The 27,159-nt window shown below is 38.1% G+C and overlaps 1 protein-coding gene across 13 annotated transcripts in view; it reads right to left on the reverse strand.

The window, feature by feature from the left end:
• ppfia1 (PTPRF interacting protein alpha 1) overlaps positions 1-27,159 on the reverse strand; it is an 80,093-nt gene that overhangs the window by 50,109 nt on the left and 2,825 nt on the right. For all 13 annotated transcript variants that reach the window (XM_053234724.1, XM_053234720.1, XM_034305085.2 and 10 more), the window contains exon 2: positions 17,881-18,141. In XM_053234724.1, coding sequence (XP_053090699.1) covers positions 17,881-18,141 — 261 coding nt within the window. The remainder of the gene's footprint in view (positions 1-17,880; positions 18,142-27,159) is intronic.

Genomic DNA, 27,159 nt, shown 5'->3' on the forward strand with positions numbered 1-27,159 from the left:
TTGAAGTATGATTGTGGGGATTTGTGTTCATTCAGCTACAAGAGCATTAGAGAGATCAGGCACTGGTGTCGGGTGAGGAGGTCTGGGGTGCAGTCAGCACTCCAGTTCATCCCAAAGGTGTTCAGTGGGGTTGAGGTCAGGGCTCTGTGCAGGACACTCGAGTTCTTCCACTCAAACCTTGGAAAACCATGTCTTCATGGAGCTCGCTTTGTGCACGGGGCACTGCCTTAGTTCCAACTTTGTGGCAACAGTTTGGTGGTGTAATTGAAAAAAGCTAGCTAGTCTCTGGAGTATGAAGTGTTAGGTGTTAAGCTGCTAGCTCGTTACTACTTGAGGCCAAATGTCAGTAGCCTTTTGACTCCAAGATAATCAAGCATTAATTTTGTTCATTCTTGCGTATATGATTGGTGTGGATGAGGCCCCACAGTAAATTGTCGCTTAGGCCCTGTCCATGAGAAACCAAGTGGCATAAATCTATAAATATTGGTTACAACATGTGCATGGCAACTGCGCATTCAAGTTTAAATACAGATTTAAAAAAAAAAAACACACACACAAAAACTGTAAAGAAGAATCCAGCAGAAATCACTACACTGATGCTACACCACATGAATGACTGAAAAGGTCACTAAAAACAGAGTAAAAAATTTCGAGTTCATATGAGGCAGACACAGGACAGAGGCTTCTGCTGAATGTAAATGAGCCTTGACAATAGGTCTTTATGTTTCCTTTCTCCACGTTACACTTAAATTCATATCAGGAATCTCTTCAGATTCTCTTCATGCATCTTAATAACTCTGACTTGTACTGTTCGCCTCCTTATCTTGCAGTGGAAGAGACAGTGTGTGATCGTGTTAGCCATGCGGTTTCACTGTGAGCCTCGACTCATCTCTCATTTCCCTACTGGATCTTAGGTATCAGGTCCATGTCGTGATGGGGATCCATTTCAGTATTTTCAGACAAGCAGGGTGAGGGTACTGAAGTCATCACCATAAAGCCAGAAGTCATCACCGTAGTTAAACTTAGCTTGGTAATGTAACGTGAACTGAATGGAGGTGTGTATATATATATATATATATATATATATATATATATATATATATATATATATATATATATATATATATATATATATATATATATTTATATATTTATATATTTATTCCCCCCTATCTTAAACTGCTATTTATCATTGAAATGTATGTAACTGATGGCTTGAATTGAGCTACTTTAAAATTACCTTTATTTAAAAAAAAACGTACCATACAAATCAAAACTGAGCATGGGTAGTCGAATAATCAGATACTCATATAACCACCTAATTGAGTCATACCCGTAGTCTTGATTAATTTTCAAATAAAAAATAAAGTCATGTGTAAATAAGAGGAGAGACTCTCCCTCTTTCAGGTGACACAACAGACATCTCAGTACGACATACACTATATGGCCAAAAGTACATGGACAGCTGAACATCACACCCATATGTGGTTCTTCCCCAAACTGTTGCCACAAAGTTGGAAGCACAGAATCGTATAGGATGTGTTTGTATGCTGTGGTATTACAATTTCCCTTCACTGGAACGAAGAGGCCCAAACATGTTCCATCATGACAATGCCCCTGTGTACAAAGAGAGCTCCGTGAAGACATGGTGTGTTAAGGTTGGAGTGGAAGAACTCGAGTGGTCTGCACAGAGCCCTGACCTCAACCCCACTGAACACCTTCGGGATGAACTGGAACACTGACTGCACCCCAGACCTCCTCCCCTGACATCAGTGCCTGATCTCACTAATGCTCTTGTGGCTGAATGAGCACAAATCCCCACAGTCACGCTCTAAAGTCTAGTGGAACGCCTTCCCAGAAGAATGGAGGTTATTGTAACTGCAAAACTGAATAAATTTGGAATAGGATGTTCAGGTGTCCACAACCTTTTGGCCATATAGTGTATTATAGGATACAAAAACAATACAGCTAAACACGTAACAATTCAATAGACTTGATCAATCCACTATTGATCCAACATGATTCTATTCGATTCACTGCCAATACGATTTGATTCAAGTCAGTGCCAATACATTTCATTTCATTTAAATTTAGCATGATGTACTGATGTATTTAACATTTGGTTAACATTTACTCGCATGTTTGTAGGAAGGCTGGTGGTCCTGTCAGCGTATTTTAAGGCAATGTTGCAAGGTTTGCATATAGCAGTGCGTCTGTCAAGATTTCCTGCTGAGCTTTCACTGAATCAAAAGAGTTAAGTGTATCTCTCTCTCTCTCTCTCTCTCTCTCTGTCAGGAGTGTGCATTGATTTTCCACAGCTATATTGGTTTTTAATCCTATATCTTTTATAGTTTTTTTTTCTTCTCCATTCAAACCGGATCTTGATTTGACCGACTTTTCCCAATTCGATTTGTTCAAGAGTGCGAACTTTTTCAGGTGACATTACACCATAACAAAAATAAGCTAACACTACAACCATCATGAGGAAAACCCCCTCCAGAACTTTCATCATGTTTACATTAAAAAAAAATTAGGGGAGGGGAAAAAAAAAGAAAAAAAAAAAAAAAAAAAAAGAATATGAATGTCTAAAATTCAATGTTCCATTATGTTGTGCTTGTTTGGTTATTTAAAATACTGCAATGCAAGACCACAAGATGCAGCAGTATAACCACAACAGACTTTTTTCTATATCACGTAAATATCACCATAATATAACTATAACGTACCCAGCCTTTTAACACATCTAGTGACTGATTTAAAGAAAAAGATCTTAAATCCTGTAATAACATTCACATAACTGGAAGCTATTTACACAACACCTCAAACAAAATTAATGTCTATAGGCCTTTGCTAAAGCAATGAGAGGTCAGATGTATTTAATATCATAGCTAATACTCATGCTCACACACACACACACACACACACACACACACACACAGCATAAGATCATGAAACATTTAGGATGCTAATGTTCACCCAGCAGATGTTCAGCAGGTAAGAAACAAAAAGGATATAGTTACTAAAGAGCAGCTCGCCTATCAGCATGGCCCCTTCAAAAGAGGGTCAGCGCACAGGCGCGCGCGCACGCACACACACACACACGCACACGCGCACACACGCGCACACGCGCACACGCGCACGCACACGCGCACACGCGCACACACGCACACACACACGCACACACACACACGCACACACACACGCACACACACACGCACACACACACGCACACACACACGCACACACACACGCACACACACACGCACACACACACACAGGTTTACTCTGCTTTCAACAAATCATTCACAGGAGAAAAACCTGCTCATATGGAAACACAAAAGCCAGATAAAATTTACTACATGCTCCATTATATGTGTCCATCCTGTCCATCACTGTTTCCTGTTTTCAGTGCCACGAATTTAAACAGACAAGATTTTTTGTTACATTTCTGAAATATGAACCTTCATAACTTACCCTTCAACTTCAAATTTACCCAGAAGCCACTGCACTTTGACAATGTTCCTTTCAAAAATGAAAATGGAAGTCAAATTTGTTTGGCTTCCATTTTCATTTTTTAAAGGAACAGTGTCGACATGCAGTGGCTTCTGGGTAAATTATGTTTCTGTCCATCCTGCATTACACTACTGTATTAGTGATCTTTTCAACACAGCCCTCATTAAATCTCATTAAATCAGACCATTATTTTAGTAACTCTAAAATAATGAAAACATTATACAACACTTCCTGGTTACAGATTTAAATATTTCCTGACTGAGGCTTCCAGAACACATCCTGACTGAGGCTTCCAGAACACATCCTGACTGAGGCTTCCAGAACACATCCTGACTGAGGCTTCCAGAACACATCCTGACTGAGGCTTCCAGAACACATCCTGACTGAGGCTTCCAGAACACATCCTGACTGAGGCTTCCAGAACACATCCTGACTGAGGCTTCCAGAACGCTTCCTGACTGAGGCTTCCAGAACGCTTCCTGACTGAGGCTTCCAGAACACATCCTGACTGAGGCTTCCAGAACACATCCTGACTGAGGCTTCCAGAACACATCCTGACTGAGGCTTCCAGAACGCTTCCTGACTGAGGCTTCCAGAACACTTCCTGACTGAGGCTTCTAGAACGCTTCCTGACTGAGGCTTCCAGAACGCTTCCTGACTGAGGCTTCCAGAACACGTTCTGGTTGTGTGTTCTAGAACACTTCCTAGTTAAGCATTATAGAACACTGCATGGTATTTCCAGGGTGAGCATTCTAGAAAATCTTTTAGAACACTTCCTGGTTATGCTCTCAAACACTTCTTGGCTAAGGGATCTAGAACACGTCCTTGTTACACATTTTAAGACACTCTCTGGTAAAATGCTGTAGAACAGGGGTGCTCACATTTCTATGACGAGAGATCGACCGTTTCATATTATTATGGTAAGATCCACCATATAAAACATGGACATACATTCTAAATTGGCAGTTTGAGAAATTATTTTGAGAGATTTTAAGACACTCAAGTATTCTAGAGCACTTCCTGGTTAAGGGATCTAGAATACATCCTGTTAAGCATTTTAAGACACTTCTCAGTAAAGTGTTCTAGAGCACTTCCTGGTTGCCTGGGATTTTATATATTCTAGAACTCTGTTCATTTCAGGTTTTCTCTCAAATCTAGCTGTAGTGTAGGCCTAGATGCTGCAGCTCACTTTAAGCCTGCTATTTAAATTCACATCTGGCATTAACCTACTGCTGCAGTTCCAACAAACCAGCCTTTGTGTGTGTGTGTGTGTGTGTGTGTGTGTGTGTGTGTGTGTGTGTGTGTCTGCTTATACCATCACATTCAGTGTAAAGACTGAGGTCACAACATTCCAGGACACAAAAGGCTTGTGAGAAGGTTTTAAAGGTGTTGTGTGATATTTACCCCTCTTGTAAAACAACACTGAGATTTAGTTGTGGTCTGTTTTCTCCTTAAAAAAATGAACAAAGAAAATAAAGAAAATGAGAGAGAGAGAGAGAGAGAGAGAGAGAGGGAGAGAGAGAGAGAGGGAGAGAGAAATGTATTTTAAACTTTCCTAGGCCGTTTTTAACTTCACTCTGGCAGAGACAGATGCTTGTTTTGAGTCCTGCCTGCAGCAAAATCTAATTTTAAGTCGAACAAAGACTTCACAATGATTTATGAAGAAGGCGCACATATTTATTGTACAAGTATGCATAACCAGTCCTCCTCCTTAAACAAACACACACACACTTCTGAATTTGGGAATCTGAAAGAACTACAGAATGATGACCACAAATGGAAAATCTTTCCCCCAATCTTCACTTATATAATCACAATATTTTGAAATAAATCCCTGTTTAATATGCTAAAGATGTTAAAATCTTAAATGAAAAGAACATTATACTTATCACAACCTTTTTTTTTTTTACAGTTTATTTTTGTCTTAGTCATATGGTATGTAACGTAATATAGGAATTATACACAGTCTTTATGATTTCCTTCAGAAAACTAAGATGATGTGTAAATATTATATTTGAAGTCGGAGACGATGGCCTGGCCTGTCTTGCCTACTGCGGGAATAAATGATCTCCTCTTTTGATGAATAATGTAAGCTAAGTACATTTTTATTTCACATTAATGAACACCAAACATTCTCTGTTTATCCTGACAGAGAGCAGTGGAGCTCTACTGCTCATCTTTCAAGCAAGAAAACTGAGTCTTGTTGAAAGCACTGGCTGAAACGTTACTAAAGTGAGATGGGAGGAGGGGGGGCGGGGCTTTAGATAATATCAGCGTGCTCGAAACAACAACGTGACTGTCAGTCATTCTACATTTATATGTTGATTAGTTTATCTGGCATATTACTGGGAAGATAGCTTTTCTGGTGTATGTTTGATTGATGTTAAAAAGTGTAGTTCCTTTGCAAAACACGTATGCGTTAATGAGATGTGGGGAGGGGGGCGGGGCTTCCAGTGGGTGTGAGTTAATACTGGAGAGTTCAAATCACCTATGCAATTGGAAATCAATCCAGTTTCCATTACAGCTCATCTGCTGTTTTTATTTGGAGGAAAAAGAAGATGCGCATTTGGCGTATTTATGAGTAAAATGCAGACCTCTAACAAAAAAAAAAAAGAAAGAAAAAAAAGTGTGAAGGTTGTCAGGGTTGCAAAACACAAGAAGCTCACATTTTGTGAGGAAGATGAACTGTAGTTATGATCAATATCCTGTTAAGAACTGACATTATTAAACACAAGGTTGTGTAAAGTGTTACAGCATACGGACACATTCAGGGGGCTTTCACACTGGTAGTTTAGTCCGAAACAGAGCACGAGTTTGCATGAGAAATTGGTAATGTGAAAGCTGTCATGCGGACCAGGAAGCACACAGCGGTACCGAACCCGAGACTACCTGTAGGAGGTGGTCTGAGCTCGGCTGCACTGGAACTGTGCCGTGATTCCCATGAATGTGAATGCAACTCGTACTCAGGTCCAGACTTGCTCAGGAAGTAAAGTAACCTGCACGATGATCGATGACATCATTAGTGACAGGGGAATGTTGTGAGACACAGAAGTGTCATTCATTCTGCTGCACAAAACCACTTCAGAAAACCTAGCGACGTTTTATTTATGCACTGAAAGTCGTAACTAGTATGTAAATGTGTTGGTGAGTCGTGAAATATAACAGAATATGAAGAGCAGGTGAAACTTCAGCAAACTGAAAAACAAATAACGGCGTTTCTATCTGCGTCTGTTCAAGCTGATGACTGTGTGATTCTGCTAGCTCCATTTAGGGAAGTGCACACAGCCTGAGAGGAGAACGGGATCCATCAAACAGACAGAGCTAAACAGAGCACGGCCAGAGAGACAACACTCCACGCTGACTTATTTAACCGTTTCAGCAAACTTAACCCTTTCCAACGGAACCACAGCTAGCGGAGACTCTATAGACCTGTTCATGTGTAAATCTGGGTGGAACAACAGAAAAACAGCCAAAGGGTTAGAACATCTTTTCAGTACCAAGCACCAGTTCAGTCCCAACAGATGCTTAAAAAGTATTCGTATGTATTTTTTTGAAACACGTTCATTTAATTAATCTAATTTTTTTTTTTTTACTCAGAAGCATTGCACATTACCACACAAATTAGATTTTTTCCTGCTCTAATCGCTGCATTTCCTCACAGCTAGAATCTGTTTCAGCTTATAACAACAGTGGGATAAATACTGACAATGTAAACAGTTTCACAGAGATTTTATTTCGAAAAGGCTGTTTTCAAAGATATCGCTCTAAGAAAGACAAACAATCAGAAGATTTGCGCTTTTTGTTTCCTTCTGTTTTTTGTTACATATTTAAAAAAATGTGCAAAGATTTCATATCAATTTTTTTCCTGTAATTTTCAGCACAATTGGTCGAATAAAACCAAACCATAAAAATTCAAACCATAACTCCCTTAGTAAAGTGCACTGGTGCTAAACAAAATTCAGTGTACAGCAAAAATACCTAAAGACGTGAAAGGGTTAAACACCTATAACGAACACCAGCTTTGAAAATGGCGTTTTCTCATTACGTCACTATCTATACTGCTTTAATTATACTGAATAATAATATGATGTCAGATTTTCAGTGTCAGTAACACTGTAGATCATCATACTGCTATTTCAGCACAGGCCTATTCTAAACAATATCTGCTTTCAACTACTTATGTGCCATGCTGCACCAGGTGAAACGGGGGCTCCCAAACGTTTGGGTCACTTGATTTATAGACGGGAGATTCATCATGAGAGAAACTCACAATCTCCTCTTTTGTTTTATTCATTTATTCTGCCAATTGATACTAGCAATAAAAAGTTGAAGACGGCTAATATTTAATAATGTCACATTCCAATAAGCTACATTTGAATTAAGAATGTACGTTATTGTATGAATGCTATTGTAGTCTTTTTACTACCTTGGCACACTGTACTAGGGTAGGAATTCATCCCCCTTCCATCTACCTTTACTAAACAAACTAGCTTTATGTCTCAAATTGCATACTTATGTTCTGTTCTAGATCATTATTAAGTACTGACACAAACTATTTTCCTATTACAGTTAGTGTTTGAAGTTTAAAAGCCTCTCATGTCACCTTCAAACCTACCGAAAGGTCTGTTTTGAGTATCAGCTCCTCTGGATTTTCTAGATGAGTAAAAACTTTTGAATGTAAGATAAGAATTTTTGATTTGAAACACAGCCCATGACAATAATCACGACGACAGCGAAAAGCTTTAACAGAGCTCGTCGATATGTTTAACGTCACTGTGCGTAAAATTACATAAACATTTTATAGTTCAACTTGGAAACCTGATGTACAGGGATGTTTTGGCTTTAACATGCTTTAAGTAGATGTAGCTTTTATGCAGCGAGTGTGTGAGCAATGCCGCTCGCAAAATCATGAGTCAGGTGTAAACCAGGCTCCTCTACTTTGCGTCGGGAGGCATCGCACCACCCCGTTGTGGATTATTTTCCTAAAACAACACAACATTTCCCACTAGACTGGTAAGCCAGTGCAAGAAATATTCCTTTGTTTTTCAGTCATTTGTTACACATAAGTATGCAACTAACATAAGTGTTCAAATGTTACAGTAATCCTAACTCTGGAATTTGAAGAAGGAAAGAAGAAAAGAAAAAAAATAAATAAATAAAAAAAATTAAAAAAAATGTAGGGTGGTTGAGACTTGGGGTTGTGGAAAATTCATAATGTCCATTTGGGTTCATTTGCCCAAAAGGTCTGGGAACCCCTGATGCATGTGTCACTTTCATATGGAGTCTATATCCAGGTTATAACCACACCATTGTTGTTCTTTCCACATAAAAGATAAAAGCTGATATATGCTGACCGTAGCATGTAATTTATTTCGTTTCACAGGCAAAGCTGGGCGGTGACACTGACGCCCAGAACGTACATGGATAAAAATAGAGGAGAGGAGGTGAAAACACACATACAGCTTACACAGAGGCAAGAACTACAGCCAGAACTATAGCTGCACCAATTCCCATGCACTGACACGGGTTTAAATGGTATATTTACAGTGTGTCTAAATAATTTGCTCATACCTCATCTATCATTCCTGCCAGAGTCATTTGGCTGGCTGGCTGACTGTAAAGCACCCCTGGGCCTAATAAAGGTGCTCGGTGTAATAAAGAAAGTATTATTTATTTAACAAAATGAGAAAATCGACATCTTATTCTTGTTTTTCTAGCTACCTCATTATATGCCTATAAATAACTACACTTTTATATTAACATGTCAGTGTTATTGCCAATGAACATTCAAGTAAAACTGTAAGAGAAGACCAGAAGTCAGAGAGAGAGAGAGAGAGAGAGAGAGAGAGAGAGAGAGAGAGAGAGAGCGGTCAGTCTTTACTGCAGCTGGTCTCGGTAATGATTGCTGGCACTCACTCTTCATACCTCCATCACAAGGAAAAATAAAAAAAGCGTCAGACTTTCCTTGAATACAAAGGCAGGATTTTTCTCTAAAATCAATACAGATTGTGGAAAACGGTGAAAACAGAGCTTTTCAGCCTTGCTTCAGGGAAGAGAGGTGTACAGTCTGCTGTATCGAGCACAAGCTTACAGTCAGAGTTAGACTTAATAAACTTATTTATAAGTCTTCTTTGAGAGCTAGCTTGCCGTCGGTGAGATTCATTTACAGGAAGCCAGAAAAGCGAGAGGAGGTCTGCAGATGGAGTTAGGAACAGCACTGACACAATCAGGCAAGCTTTCGGCACCGACAGGATCATATTAACACGCGTCTGTACAAAGAGGAAAAGTAAAGATTCTTGCACATATTTTCCACGCTACACAATACGTATCTTGATATTTAATTCTGCTGAGCTGCACACACCAGCAACACAGTAGTTACATAAACCTATACATGTACAAAATGTATATAATGCATTTAATAAGGAACGCACTGTATTAAAATTGCAGTCTCGATTCATTTTATTTGCACTCAGGCAACCCTTGCATAAAACAGAGCGTCATTATTGCCCCTTATCCTCAATAGCCATACCACGTCACCACACACGCGCACAAGTTAGCCCGTTAGCTATCGCTCATTGATGATAGCACCATCTGTGGCTCGGAGTAGAGTAAAAGACGGCGGCGTGGCCAAATATAGTTAACACATCATGTACTTTACATCATTAGTCAGCTGTAGCTGGTAGTTGCTAGTCAGTTTTTTTTAATTAACAATGAAAAGTCAGGAATTCTTGCAAAAATAAAGTCGGGACTGTAAATAAATGTAATGAGTTATTAGCTGTAACGAAGCTCAACACTATGAAAGCATGTGCTCTGAGGTGAACAGCAGCGGAGTTGATTATTATATTCTTGCATAGCGAGGTAGCCCTGATAAACAACACGTTTCATTTTATTAATTTAAATCTCCGTTCATGTTTTGTGAGTGAATACGTTCATGGCTTTTATTTGTCTGGCAGCACGAACAAGAGAATTATTTTGTTTGCTCAGACAACATTATTAAGGCTTCATAAAGAATACTGAAAGGAAACATATTATGGGAAAGAACACAATTTATTTTTATTGCAGACACCACGTCTTCCAACAGACATCTAAACCGTCCAACCTGATAGCCCTGCGATAGCTGGAATCTATCAACGGTTCTCGATAATATCTCTGATCGTCCCAAGCCTACCGCAAGCACCTCAAGCGCGGCGAGTCTACAGGAGGAAAAGGAGAGAAAAAACGTTGGCGAGATAAGCCATGAGAGAAATTTAAAATAAACCAAAATGCTCACTTGCAGTCAAAGTTAACAAACTAATTTGTCCAGTCCTGCTAAACAAATACCTAATATTACGTTCTCAGTATTATATTTCCTGTTACTAAAAGAAGAAAATGAATGAAATGGATAAATGAATGAATGAAGTGCACTAGTCACTGCTGTATTCACTCTGAACGTAAACAGGGTGCATTTACTGAGATCGATTTTCACCCACGCATGGTTTATGAGCCAAAGCACAAAACTGCCACGATTAATTATTTAAGCAGATGTTAATATCGCTTGCGAGTGGCAAGGTTTACTTTCTTAACTTTGTGAGGACACACAGCTCATACGATTAAAGTGTTCTGGTAAATAAAGGTGATTTTGCTCAGCAGATTGAATATTTAGAGCGAGAATGTGCCAGCAATTTAGCAAATCAGATTTCACAAACATCCTCTAGGAAAACAACATGCTACTACAGTAATGGGTCCTGGTGCAATGTAAGACGATAAAAATACACTTATTGTTCCTTACAAAACTGGTGTGTTGAAGAACTGAGTGAGATTCTCTTCGAGAACAGTAATCACACACATTCAGCAAACCTGTGAGCAATAGAAACAGATATAGCATCATGTGTTCCTGTCTGTTTTCCTCCTGTAAATCTGTCTTGAGCTGCACTCACAGGGCTGAATGGATCTGCTCTCCGGATCCTCTCTTTCACTTACAAGCAAAAAGATGGGCTCATGTGAAACATTTTAAACATGTTTCCCACCGACACAAAGCATCCAGTGTGCTGGCGGAGGTTAAAGACTAAGAGCAGAGCTGTTACTCTTACACTCACACACACTTAATCCAAACCATAAACTCCCACATCACCACTGAGAAAAAATGTCCAGCTAGGCCAATTAAGCTTAAAGAGAATCTCTCTCTCTCTCACACACACACCCCTCCGGAATCTGGCCTGAGGAACAGGATGAATTAGAATGAACAAGACAAAGGAAGGACAGAAAAATTGAATGTAAAAACATTTACATATTATGAAGTAAGGAATAACACAACAGATCGGGTGGTTATATGAAAACAGTGCACACATGGGGTGGTGTGATACGGCATGACGCGAAGTGGAGTGCCACTACTCCCCCTGAAGTGCATTATTTTCACTTAATCGCATGCCTGGAGTGTGTTGTTCTGCTTATACCACAGAATACAGAGGAGGATGAAACTGGGGCTGTGTATTTATTGGCGTACTAGCGGTGGAATGATGCACAAAAATCAAATTCGATATGATACAATTTGTTATGATATGTTTCAATAAAGCAAAACACGATTGTGCCCTGTGATGGGTTTGCAACCCATCCACTTTAAACTGGTTCCGACGTCCACTTGTGTGTGTGTGTGTGTGTGTGTGTGTGTGTATATATATGTGTGTATATATATGTGTGTATATATATGTGTGTATATATATATATATATATATATATATATATATATATATATATATATATACATACATACACACACACACACACACACACACAATCACTGCACTACACTTATTCAATCTCTTCCTATTTTCACCTGAAAACGTTCCTATTTAGTACATGTTCTACGTTTTTGAGTCGGACATCGTAGTGCGCCATTTGTCAGATTTAGAAGTCAGATTTTAGGTCATAAACGTAATTCGGAGCCCCTTTTTATTAGCTTCCGAGTCGGTCAAGTCTCAGGTTTCATACTGTCGATATCACTGTGGAAGCCAGACGATAACTATCGACTGGAGCCTCAAACAGAATAACATACATTCAAGAAAAGGAAAGCTAGTGAGCCATGTAATATGTCTGTCTCTCATCCACGTCCACAGTTTTTATTTCTGTTGTACAGAACCATCATCTCTCTCTTTATCACCTGATCAATAACCAGAATTCACCTGCGGGAAGGCGATAAGATTTGCATGTGCTTGCAAATTCGCGTACATGACAGCGTGCATTTGTGCATCACTCTTTTGTGGGGGAAAAAAGAAAAAAAAAAAAAACAATAGTGTGTCTCAGTCAGCTCTCTAGCTCCCTAGGTCATGAATCATTACATCATGTACACGAGTTTGGGCACTGGTAAGGACCCTGGCTCACTACACACTGGGACACCGATGACTCAATTTCCAGCAACATGACTACATACTCGTATAGTAAAACATCTCCAAAAATTAAAAACTTAAAAATATTTAAGTTTTATATGTCATATAAATTTGTTAGCTTAATCACATGTAGGCTAGCTAGTGGATTATTTCAAAAATCATTAAACACTTAAAAGTCGTTAGACTCAAATAAACTGTATATAGAACGTCAAATAAAGTTAAAAATCGCTAACGTAAGTAATCATTTGAGAGCTACAATGACAACAAGCTACTTACATTTGGCTGAGAGTTCGTCCCCCATTTTTTTTCGAGCTGAGAGGCGTCAGAAAATATGACGTCATTTCCAGTAAGGTAACATAGTGAGCATCGATGCTCCCTGGTTTTTGCGGTGCATTGTGGGATTTTTTTAGGGAGCGAACGTTCCAGTGCACTGGAAGGATTTTGCGATTGAGACAGCCTTTAAAATGGCCGACTCCCTGAGCAGAGCCCTGACTACTGAACTAGGAAGCTGATTGAGACGCAGCGCAAGAATGGCACCACTACATTTAAGGTAATTACACTGTACACCTAGTACCGTAAAATGACAGACAAGCTGAATTTTTGTGTAATTACCACATTATTTTATAATTGTTATTTCTATTATAATGAATATGGACAATAAATTTTGCATATGTATGCTAAAATCTCATTAGGAACCTAAAAAAAATACAATTTGGCCAAGCTTGACTGGCAAAACTCTTTCTGATCAGGCAGAAAAACAGGTAGCTTTTAGTTCAAATTCAGTTGTGGTTAGAGAGATTTCCACAATCTATATATTTCTTAAATGCTTATCTAAGGACTTCTTTAGTTTTTTTAACATCTGAAATCATGTTTGCAGAGGCTTTAACATTATCTTATTTGAATATGGTTTAAAAATGACCTGCCAGCTTTAAAATGCCTTCTTCTCTAAACCAAGGATTGGTGACGGTCAATATTTAAATAAAGGCTCAAATTCTCATCTAATATTTGAAGTACAAGGATAATTTTGTTACGAGCAAAAAAAGCCAAGGTTGCAGCATTACTGTATCGTATGAAACTATCGTATGAGGCTTTTGAGTGGCTTGAAATCACGAAGCAGGTTAGGTTTTACTCAGCACTACTCTTTGCTCTTTACCTCGTAATGCACGTTTGTTTGTTTGATGTGTTGTAAAGTGAAGTTGTGCAATGTTTAAAAAAAATTATAACTATATATTATATTATAACTACAAGGTGTCTCAAAAGTCTTTACATACATAGGGGAAATTAACACTTTTTAGCAAAATGGCTTCCAAAATTTTTCATACTTAGTTTATATTATATATATTTTTTCAGATAGCCTTTAAGAACGCCTTTGACAAAAGAAGAACATATTGAAATCGTTCTCATGACTGGATCGAGAAGCTGTCGCAAGGTTGCGATGGACTTTAACAGGAAACCTGGCAAACACATCACACACACACACGACACTGCTGCCGAACTTATTAACAACTTCACGAAGATTGGAAGTGTTGCGGTCCAACCGAGAAGTGGACATCTACGAACATCCACTGACGAAGACACAACCAACATGGTGCTGGTGAACACACTCCCCTATGTATGGAGACTTCTGAGACACCCTGTATACTAACTCATCGCTGAAACTGGATTTACAGAGCAACATCAGTGTGAACGATGTACATTTTACCACACAAATCTGTGATAATAAATTTAAGAAAAAAAAAAAAAAAAAAAAAAAAAAAAAAAACCACAATAATGTGTAATAAAGTTTAAAGCTGAAAATTATTATTTACTTACAAAACTACAACTGGCTCATTTGTTCATTTCCAATTACATTTCATGTAATTTGCTTGCTGTCATGAATTTTATTTATTTATTTATTTATTTTTACACTAAGCTTCGGATTCTGTTTCCCTTTTTCTCTACACAATAAATCCACTTTAATTGTGTTCCCCATTTGAGAAGTGACTCTTTAAATGGACTGTAGTGGAACAAAAGTCCATCGCACAGGTATAAGTGCTTTAATCCGTTGTTTATCTCTGTATTGTAGGTGAACAACGGAGTAAAACCTGAGAGTCTCAGCTCATATCCTTGTATAAAGCTGAACATGTGATAGTGTATTTTTAGTGTATTGTAATAAAATCCTTTTTTTTTTCTCTCACAAATTTGAAGGATCATTGCATGTGCAATATCATGATCGACTTCAACGAACATCAGTATCTCCGTTCTCTTATTAACATTAAATATTTCACGCTGACCATCACAAACCCACACCGAGGAATTTAAAACTATTACGGAAAAGCAAGTGAAGATCCCCCAACACACACACAAATTCAGACTTCAAGGCAGGGAGGGGAGGGAAAAAAAAAAAAAAAAAAAAAAAAAAAGAGACCACGTGTATGTGAGGTGTTCGTGCATTTCAGAATCTCAAACTCAGGAATGTGTGTGAATTCCTCAGGATGGAGGGAAAGAGATGAGGAGGGAATTTTTTTTAGGCATGCCCTGAGGCTGAGCTTTCTGTGAGCACAGAAAAAAACAGAAGAACAAAAAAATAAATAAATAAAAAAGACAGGAAGAAAAGAATGAAAAGAAAGCCCTGTGAGTTATTGATTTAAATAGCTTTAGTGGCAAGAGAGGAAGGAAGTGGTTTATCCATGCTCTTTAACCAGGTCTATACAACACACACACACACACACACACACACACACACACACACTCCTCAAAGGTTAATAACGTAGACATCCTTTACAATGACCCGTGACGTCTTTCGTCTATAATAATAATTATAATAAATAAAATAAAATTCTAATTAAAAGATAAAATGATATCTAGAGTCAGTGATTGAGAAAATGTATCAGCAGGTTACATAATTCTTTCCGCTCCCAGTGATACACCATCTGTTTAGTACTCCTTCAGCTAGCGGCAAACAATGAAGAAAAAAAAAAACAGACAATATCTGAAGACATCACAACATGCATTCGTGATATCATCAGGCCATCACACGTTTGACGATGCTGCCAATGCTGCCTGTGAGCAGGTGTCCAGGACAGAATGCAGTATTCCTGCTCTGTGGGTGTGGAAGCAAGCTTCATCTCTCCGCTTTCAGTCAGAGTGTCACTAGCCAATCACTGGCATCTGTTCGCTTATGTATTTACCAGTTCAATAATGAATGAGCTCAGTTCCTGATTTTACTGAATGGATCCAATGGCTGGAATCAATGAGCCTCGTTTATCAAGCTGGATACGAACAGATCTATTCATAAATCATTCGTGCGATCATTGACGAGAAATTTGGTATTCGTGAAAATCTTGTAATTTTGGAAAAACGTTCATATCCTACTCGTGCTCCTGCATGTCTGCAAATTTACACAGAAGAAGACGAATGAATATGAACCTCGACTTGAACAACTGCAAACCATATAATTCATAAATATATATAATAAACTCAAAATACTGTTGAGTTTAAATTGCTTCTTTTTTTCTTATTATGTTTACAGTATTTAGCGGACATGCTTATCCAGAGCGACTTACAAGAGTGATTTGTAGTTTCTGTCAATAAATATATCCTCATGCTAGTTCACTAGGTCAAGGACTAAGAGTACCATCGAGAAAATCGTGAAAACCAGCAGTATATATGTGGGCCGAAAGCGGACAGTTGAAGATTAGGAAAAAGGAAAGAAAAAAAAAAATCAGCTGTTATTTTTTATTTTTTTCCCCCCAGTCTAATTTTTCTCTGATCTCTCTCATCAGCGTGTTTCAGCCTGCAGACAGGATGTTTTTTGTTTTGCGCTCCATTCTGTGTAAACTCTATAGACTGGTGTGTGTGTGAAAATCCCAGGAGATCAGCAGTTTCTGAAATATTCAAACCAGCCCTTCTGGTACAAACAACCATGCCACGGTTAGTTACAGAGATCACATTTTTCCTGCAGTCTGATGTTTGATGTGAACATTAACTGAAGCTCTTGACCTGTAACTGCATGATTTTATGCACTGTGCTGCAACCACATGATTGGCTGATTAGATAACTGTTGTGTTCCTATTACAGTGGACAATGAGTGTATATATTTATAAATATTTTATTGGCATAGGAGTAAGTCAAAATAACTTCCACTTCTGGATTTCACCTCATCGGTCATTTTGTGCTCCCAGCTGTCTGTGCACTAGAACTTTTATGGAATTTTGTGGGCTTCGCTGCATGCAAATGAGCTGTGTCAGGAATGCACTTCGCACTTTACTGGCGATCAACACACGCATGCGAATACAAAGAAAATCAGCGTTTCGGAAACGTTTGCAAATCCGGCATAAAACTTTGGCTCGGTTTGGCTTACACAAACATTTACACACAACTTTACTAAAAGATTGATAAATGAGGCCCAGTCATGGTATGACCTGCTACAAAGTCGGACAAATCATGAATTTATTAGCTCATGTTTTGGTTGCCAAGAACCCTAAATGACTAGGCTAAAAAGGGCTAGCTAACATAATATTATTTAACCTACTAGAGCTAGTAATTTTTTCCAGCTCTGTGCTAAATCATGAGATGAGGACAGCGTGGTGACGAGAAAATTTCTGGCCACATCTGTCCAAGCACAAGATATCTATGTTAGTGATTTTTACTTTATTAGCCACACTCATAACAACAGCCATGTCTTTCCTGAATTATTTTACATACATACATCTGAAGAAGAATGTGAAAATGGTGGTGTATTAACAAATACAAAAATACAGCACAATATTACTAATTAAAGCAGAATATCTTGTGAAAATGTTTTTTTTCTAAGCCTAGGAATGAAGAATTAGGCAGATGTTACATATTCTGCATTTCAGGTTGTTGCAAGAAGAGGTCCTGTGCTACTACACTATATCCCAGCTATATCCCAGCAAAGAAATCACATGATTTTCTCCCATTAAGAAATGCATCGTATTTCTGCAAAAAAGCCAAAAACGACTGCTCTTCGCGTCAGGGATGAGTCTGAGGAAGCTGGTCTTACCTGAGGCAGGGCGGAGTTGAGCTGCCTCTGCAGGGCGTCTCGCTCGTGGCTGACCTCCTGCAGTTTGCCCTGCGTCAGTCCCAGATTCTCCTGCGTCTCTCTCAGCGTGTCCAGGAGCCTGTCCCTCTCCTCCAGCATGGACACCATCAGAGACTCGAAATGTCCCTCAGAATCCGATTGGAGAGGAGACCCAGAGCCCCGCCCCCCTCCATTACTCCCCACCTCCGCCTCGCTGATGGTGGGCATCACCTCGCACATCATCTGGGACAGGGAGGGACAAACACAGTAACGTGAACCAACACTCATGATGAACACTTTTTATAAGTTCGCCTGACACTTTTTCAACACCTATTTCAACACTGTGTCTAAATGTGCGATAAGAATATGATCATTATCTGATTTTGACTATGACTAGGTTACCAAAGTTCCCACGTATATTGTTATCAGACTTCCAGGAAATCAGATATGGATTTTAGCCAAATAATCTCTACTCAGTCCATTTATATGGTTGATCTGATATCTTTTGGTTTTCTACATCTGGCCATATACATTCGATAAGAAGCATTATGAGCAATGTGCATCAATTAAAGCTCATAAAAGTGACTTTTTTATGTTAAAAAAAAAAAAAAAAAAAAACACACCATACCCCAAAAAAAAAAAGAAAAAAAAAAAGGCAGGAATGTGAAATTCAGCTGGACGGAAATTAACTCAATTCAACAACAGCTCCAAACTGACAATAATAAACCATAATAATACAGCACAATTTATACCACAGCACTGCTGAATTCTTGATTCTGATTAATTTTCTACAAAAGCAGCTCTTATGGTAATGCTGGCTACAACACAAACCACGGGTTTAGATTAATGCGCTCTTTCTAATACTCATTGACAGGGACTTGTATGGCGGATGCTCCACAGAATCGAAGGCTAACAAGAAACGGATTACAAAATGTGTTGTTATTTAACAAAGGAAACTGTGAAACATTATGAGACGATGTCCGAATGTTTTCTGACACAGGATAGTCTTCAAGACAGAGGACTTTGCTCTTTGGGGTTTCTCTGCAACATGACAAGCTGCATTTTTTTGTGTCTTATTAACTTCAAGACAGGGAAAGAAAAAAGACAGGCTGGTGAGCAAACAACTGTTTACAGCTGCTAGAATTTGTCTTGCGTACGTTCCCCAACATTTAACAACTATAAACAGATTTAAAAAAAAAGTGTGTTGTTCTTTACTAAACAAAAAACTATTCTAGCACTGGCAATTTGCTGTAGTATACAATGTTTAAAAGTTGCCTAAAATATTATAGGACGTATATACAAGCTTTTTTTACACAGCAACTGAAATACCTGAATAAAATTTAAAATACAAATCAGAAAGCTGGTGCAAGTGTTGAATAAAAGCATGCTGCACACTGACATTCTACCATCTTACTTTCTGACAATTATTTAAAACCTTAAAGAGAAGAGATAAACTACTGCTACTGTACACTAGATCAGATTACACATGTGCTGATAATCGGTTATACAGAGTATACTGTGACATTCAGTATACAGCATATCGTGACACTCAGTATATAGCAAATTTGGTGAAATTCAGTATAAAGCATATCGTGATATCCAGTGTATGGCATGTCACAATATTTAGTATACGGCAAATTGTGATGTTCAGTGTACAGTATTTCGTGGTATTCAGTGTACGGCATACGGTAATATTCAGTGTACGGCAAACTGTGATATTCAATATACAGTATATTTGGTGATATTTAGTATATAGCTTTGTCACACACACAAACATTATATATATATATATATATATATATATATATATATATATATATATATATATATATATATACACACACACACATACACACACACACACACACACACATTATATATCACACACACATACACACACTACACAGTACATTGTGATGTTCAGTACACAGCATATTGTAATATTCAGTATTATTCAGTATACAGTATACATCACAATGTCCAGTACACAGCATATTGCAGCATTGAATATTCAGCATGTTGTGATCTTCAGTATACAGTACATTTGGTGATATATACAGTACAGTGTGGTGTGCAGTCTACGGTGTATCATGACACTCAGTATACAGTATACTGTGATAGCCAGTACAGAGAATATCGTGATATTTTGTGTTTCTGTGACGAGATGAATCTGATACTGCAATTTAGAAAAAAGTTTTTTTTGTTATTTGTAATTATTTTTTTTATTTTTTTAATAATCTTTAAAAGCACAGCTTGTGGTTGTCAATACAAGATTGAATAAGCAAGGAATAAACAACTGATGTTACAAGAAATATAATCAATGACAGTTTAATATCAGCACATGCCTATGCTAGATCAATATGATATGAGGAAAACTGATGAGCTGGCACTGCTGTTCCAAAGTCCCTCCACATTCCAGGGCAAAGCAGATCTATGAGGAAAATAACGAAGGTCACTGAGCACAACGTTAAGCCTTTACTGAAAGTGTAAAAATCATGCTGTCTAGGGTGGGGTTTTTTTTGTGGGTGCCTAAATTCTCTCCTGATCAGCTCATTTGGTTACAAATACATTTATAAACTGTAATAGTGTTTAACTCCAGGAGTATTATTTATTCCTCACCACAAATCTCAACACAGACCTATAAAAACTACAACAAAAAAAAAAAAAAGAGTCAAACAAAGCAGCTTGTAAATTTTCAGCTCTGACATAATATGCTGATAATGTTCATTACTGTAATAAATAACATGAAAGAATTAGACTTGTGGTTCTCATCTCATCTATACAGGTTGATACGTGGTGACATTAGTAATATAAGGTGCTATCTATCATTTAATCTTGACTACGACTGCACAATATATCAAAATTATTGAAATATCATGCTCTGCATATCGCAAGGGCTTGCGATAGCTGAATGATTTAAATATTTATATAATATAAATGTTGAAATGAATTAAAGTTACGAAAAGGCAATCTTTTAGGGTGACGCAGAGAGCAGAGAATGCTTTCTTTTCTTCAAAAGAACATGGAAGATGCATGTTGGTTATGTCTCAGTTTTTGAATATATAAATATTAATCTAATTTAAATTGCTTTTACACACTTAAAGCATTATCATATTGCATATCACATTATTTAACAAGTTATCACATATCACATTTTTCTTCAATATCATGCAGCCCTAATCTTGGATAAAACCTGACAATACTAAGGTTCCAGCTTGTATTCTCATATTAGGCTCGAATAAAACAGTTAATCAGCGTTTAAACAGTGTAAACAGCATAAAAGTTGTCCATGAGCTCTATATGTAACACACGGTCACACTGAATTGGTTTTGGTTGCTAAATGGCTTCCAGCAGTAATCTGTCAATGCCACTGCAATCTGGAGCACTGCCTGACTCACCACATCAGTTTTCACACTGGTGTGTTTCGTTTTTAAACACGTCACACTTAATTTGTGTGATACTTAATTTCGCCGAGACAAAGACTGCAATGGACCACTGTTCAACCCAGAAAAACAGGACGGGTGCGTAAAGACCTGAGTACAGTAACAATAGCTTTACATTGTCCCAGTGTCTGTGGCTACACCTCAGTAAGAAGTACCTTAGCAATGGCTGTGTGTTAAAGTGATAAAAATGCGATAAATTTTACGTGTTATGATATAAAATTAATTGCACACATTAACATTGTGACAGCCCTAATAAACAGTATTAACTATATACTATAAACTATAAAGTCAGATATCATCTGAAACAGTAACATAAAAACCTCCAAACTCTGTAAATCTGAAACCAGTACCTGATGTTGCATGGAGTGATGACGTGATTCCAGCTTCAACATGACTATTACTACTGTTTGTGGATTTGAAACATGCTTTTGTCTATTTTTAGATAAGTGTGTTACAGTGTCAAAAATTTTACTCGTTCTGGTCTGAGATTGAGTGACGATTCAGGCATGTAGTTTGCACACTGGTAACCTGGTGGCTATAAGCTTCCCTTATTGCACTTACCTGACAACTCCAGTCCTGAACGCCAGAGCTAAACTAAAGAACCAAAATTCATACACTATACATATCTTAGCTAATAGATTTCGAATAAGGAGTACATTCTGTACATTTTGTCTGTGACTGTGTAAGTACGTGGTTGTCCTGACCGGGTGTGAGAAGCCTTTTTTAAAAAAATATAAATAAATAAATAAATAAATAACTCATTTTCAGCCCCAGACCCTACATGTCTCATGGAGAGAAGACATAAATGATAGAGGGGGGAGGAGAGGAAAACGTAACCTCATTTTACCTCAGCAAACGGACTGTACGCTCATAAGGAGGTCAAACGCTGAGAGATTTACACTAGAGACTGAGTGCAGGAGGGGGATGGGTTTTACTGCACAGCTCTGATTCCAGAGAAAAGGAGTGGCAGATGGAGAACTGCAGGATACCTGAACAAGAGCATCGAACTAACCAATCAGCACGCTCCATGCTCACCTGTGCACTATAATACACAGCCATCTGCAGCCAAACCTGTAAAGCTGCTTTCTTCTGGTCCACTGTGTTACAGGTCCAGCTGAAGTAATTCAACACTACAAACACTACGTATTATACTTCACTCTTGGTCAAGGGACACTTTAATCTACAGTGGATATAAGACATAAAGTAAAAAAAAGTATCTTTCTGAAACTTTAATGTGATAGAGCAACCAACAAAATTCAAGGGAAGAACAAATAGAAATGTTTTTGAGAAGGGGGGGGGGGGGGGGGTAACCTGGTTGCATAATTAATACCTTGTTAAAGCGTCTTTTGCTTGTAATACAGCACTCAGTCTTTTCAGGTAAATTCTACCAAATTAGCACATCTTGATATCTTGATTTGGCAATTTTATTTTAATTCTCCAGATTTGTGACAGGGTCTCCTGTACACAGGCCACAGGTTTTTGATAGGATTTAGATCTGGGCTCTGACTGGGTCAATCCAAAACATTGATCATCTTCTGAAGCCACTGCTATGTTGACTTGGATTTGTGGTTTGGATCATTATTGTGCTGGAAGCTCAAATTTTTCTTCATCTGAGGCATGCAGGGTATCCATAACTCCCCAGCTGAAAAGAAGCAGACGCATAGCATGATGCTACCACCACTATGCTTCACTTCAGTGTGGGTATGGTGTTCTCCGGGTGATAACTACTACTTGTTTTTGAGCCGAACATATCTTTTACAGTTATGACTGAAAAGTTCTACTTTGGTCTCATCAGACCATAGCACATTTTGCTGTATTTGGGGTGATTTAGGTGGCCTTGGACTTTTTTTTTTTTTTTTTTTTGTGCGCGTGAGAAACATTACCCCATAGTCCAGTCACGTGAAGAACACAGGAGATCCTGTCACATGCAGGGAGTGGCCAGTACTTGCCAGATATTCCTGCAGCTCCTTTAATGTTGCTGTAGATCTCTTGGCAGCCTCGCTGATAAGTTTTTGTTTTTTCCTTTTGTCTATTTTGGTGGGACTTCCTGTTCTTGGTAATGTCACTGTGGTGCTCCATTTTCTTCACATGTTGATGAAGGCTTTCACTGTGTTCCATGTACATTTTGGAAATTCTTTTGTACCCCTCTCCTGATCGATACCTTTCAATATTGAGATCTTATACATGCTTTCTAAGCTCTTTTTGCAGACCATGGCATCATCAGTCCGATGAAACCAAGAAGATGTCAAGAAAATCTTTCAGAAAAAGCTGATCTTTCTTTGAGTTTAATCAGAATCACTTCACTGATGGTAGGTGCCTAATAATTACATTTGAATATGATTTCTTTAATTTATTCCTACTTTTATTCTCTTAGTTTTTCGCTTGATATTTTGGTGGTTGCTATATCACATAAAAGCTAGAATGTGATGTGATTTTACTTTCATTTTTACACTTTTTAACAGGGGTGTGCAGACTTTTTATATCCACTGTATTTAGACTTCCTTACTTTGAAAACTACTTTAAAGCCATCAAACAGCTGCTTTTTCCAGCTCCAGTCCAGCTGTACACAGAATGAACACCTTCAGTGTAACTGACCACCATGAGGACAACAAACTAAACAATTAGAATGAGCTAAACGCATGCTCACCTCTCTACCACATTCACCTCCGTACTGTAGGTAAGGAATGAAAGACAATGGGGTGTGCTGTTCTAGGAAAATAATCAATAATGGGGTGGGTACAATGCTACTGACACTGCAAAGTTAATTATATTCCTATAACTGCAAATCTAAAAGAGTTTTATTTATTCTATACTATTCTAAACATTTTTTAATTTATTAAAGAATGGCATGTAATGCTTTTATCCATTTATAGGTACTTTTAATGTTGTGAAATGTTCACGAAACAAGTTAGCTACAACAGCTAATAAACAGTCACTCCCTCGCCAGACTCAAGGCCAAAAAAAAAAAAAAAAAAAGAAAAGAAAAAGAAAAGAAAAAAAAAAAATCTATTCACATGAAAGTAATCTTTCCTACGTGAGTAAAACTTAAAGTTACAGCTTGAACTCTGACTCTTACAAATCACTGACACCCGAGACTCCTTCGAAAAGAACGACAAAAACAAACACCTAACAGGAAGCTTCACCATATCAACAATTACACACGTTTTTTTAATGTGTTTATGTGGACTGCCTCTGTGTCAGCTCACACTACAGAAACAATAACTTACTAGAATGAGTGTATTAATATAAGCCTGTAAACTACTGTCAGAAGCTGCTGTTATAGGAAATTAATCAACACCTGCTAACCAACCAGGCTGAAGAAGTAAACAGCGCTGTACTGGAATACATATTAGGAGTTACGCTGTCTACAATAACAATCGTGTATTGATGTATGCGATTCTGCAATGTATTACAAACAGAGATGGTGAATGGTTAGATATTTAATCAAACCAAGAATCAACAGGTTAATACATTTACACAGTGTTTCCTGGAAATTCCCAGAATTTGGAAAAATAGGTGTTCAAAAATCTCAAAAGAGGTGTAAACTGACTGGCTGGACACGTGTCAGGACAACAGCAGAAGGCTACCGAACGGTTGCCATGACACCACAAAGATATTAGATATTCATCCAATCACAGTTATTTCTTTTCCATACAGTACTGATAGCAATGCTAAATACCTCAAAACATCCTAACTGATGCTACTTTTCCACCCAGACGCTGATGCTGGTATTGTAGCTGGTATTAGAACAGGGAGGTAGTAGCTCAGTGGTTAAGATGTTGGACTTCTGATCGGAAGATTGAGAGTTCAAATCCCAGCATCACCAAGCTGCCACTGCTGGGCCCTTGAGCAAGGCCCTTAACCCTCACCTGCTCAGTTATATAACAGTGAGATATATAACAGTAAGCCATGGATGAGGGCGTCTGCCAAATGCCATAAAATGTAAATGCAGCTAACCTACAATTTAACCACATGTCATATATAATTATTAAAATTCTTAAATATGTGCACTGTTAAACTGTGTGTATTACTCAATAGCTAACTGACAGGAAATCATAACTGAGTAACGTTTCTCCATGCTTCTCTGCAAGCAAGCAATAAATATAAAGAATCTGAGCTGCCAACTTGTCTGCTTTTTTTTGGAAATGATAATCTGTTAATATTAATTAATTAATCAATATTAATAAATTCAGATATATTTGTAAATATTTAACTGTTGATTTTTTAATGTAATTTTAGATTCGTGATTAAATGTTCTGGTGAATACAAACTGCTAAATGAAAAAAAATCACAGTGATAGTGTTTAAGATTGTTCAGTAGCTGACCGCTGAGGTGCTTGTGCTGTTGTGGCAGAGTGTACATGTGGTGTTACTGAGCTTGTGAGTGCACATCTGTAGCCGGCTTCTACTGAGCACCAAAATAATCCTGGACAGAAACTGAGAACCGGAGCGGTTTTTTTTTTTATATTTCAAATCAATGGTCCAGTTTTCCCACTGAATGAGAACTACATTGCTAATGCTAATCTAAACAAAACATCCTCTAAGCAGCTCCACACAGAATAAAGAGCCAAAACCAATACAAGAAACACGTCTGCTGACATGATGCTGAAGAATTCAACTCTGAATCATCAAACATGTTCCTAAATCCAGAAATACAGCTTGTGCAGCTGTTTTAAGATTCTCCCACGTCTAAGTACGTAATGGTTAGGCTCTTAGGGCGGCTCACGCTTGGTCCGAATACTCAAGTCCGCACCCACGACCAATTCTGAGTGCTCTTGTTTGGGGGCGGGGCTTATAATTGCAGGTTTTGCATTCACGGTTCTTTCCAAACTGCGGCTCGATTGCGCAATTCCATGCTTCATGCTTCACTTTTGTGCACGAAAGTTTGGAAAATGGCTCCACGTTTGCTTTTTTTCCCCCCTCGTGGTACCAATACACATGGTTTTGAATGCATGGCATGTCATCGTGCAGGGATACCTGCAAACGAGCAGCCGTTCTCGGATAAGAATGTTTTCTTATGGAATGAATGTTGGCATGAGACGTGTTTTTCGCAATGCACCTCAATGGTGAGCTAATTACAGCGCTGCAGTCCTGTTAAAGTCTGGTTCAATATATACACATCAATAATCATAACAACCTTTCCGCCGACATCGCAGAAGTAGAAACAGGAAGTAACGTGATAAGATGAACCAATCATGTTACAATCACAGCAAAAATTTCCCAATGATTAAGACTGAAAAAGCTGGATTTGCTCTTGATAAATGTGGCAGAGTGTTGATCTTATACCTTTCTATGAGTCCAGATGAACACAGATAAACCCAAGAGCTCGTTTTCTTCGCATAGTGAAAGTCTATAGACTCAGCATGACGAATGCAGAAGAGCTGTCATGTTTCTCTTTTTCAAAGCCCATTTTAAGGAAGAGGGAAGTGGAAGTGCAATCCAACAGAAATGGAGAAAAAAAAAACATTTCATACACAAAGCTGTGTTGATAGCTCAAGCAAAATCAGAGCATAATGTGATATTTTCAGTTTCGTAGCTAGTGGGTTTGTTTTATTTTCTCATTGTACATAACGAAACGATCCAAAAACCTAAAAAAAAAAAAAAATTCTTACATTCGTTGCTCAGAAATATGACGACAGAAAAAAGTAAACAAACCTTTGCCTAATGCATACAGAAGCACAAAGAACACTAAATTACTCAATAAATTATGAGATAATTATAGAACTATTTTCTCTTTTTGTTAGTCCAAATCTCCACAACGTATGACATTTCTACAGCACTTCAGCTCTGTCCTTTGGCTCAGTTTGCGTCTCGTGGCT

The sequence above is a fragment of the Pangasianodon hypophthalmus genome, chromosome 6 (assembly GCF_027358585.1).
Source record: "Pangasianodon hypophthalmus isolate fPanHyp1 chromosome 6, fPanHyp1.pri, whole genome shotgun sequence".
Classification (NCBI taxonomy): domain Eukaryota; kingdom Metazoa; phylum Chordata; class Actinopteri; order Siluriformes; family Pangasiidae; genus Pangasianodon; species Pangasianodon hypophthalmus.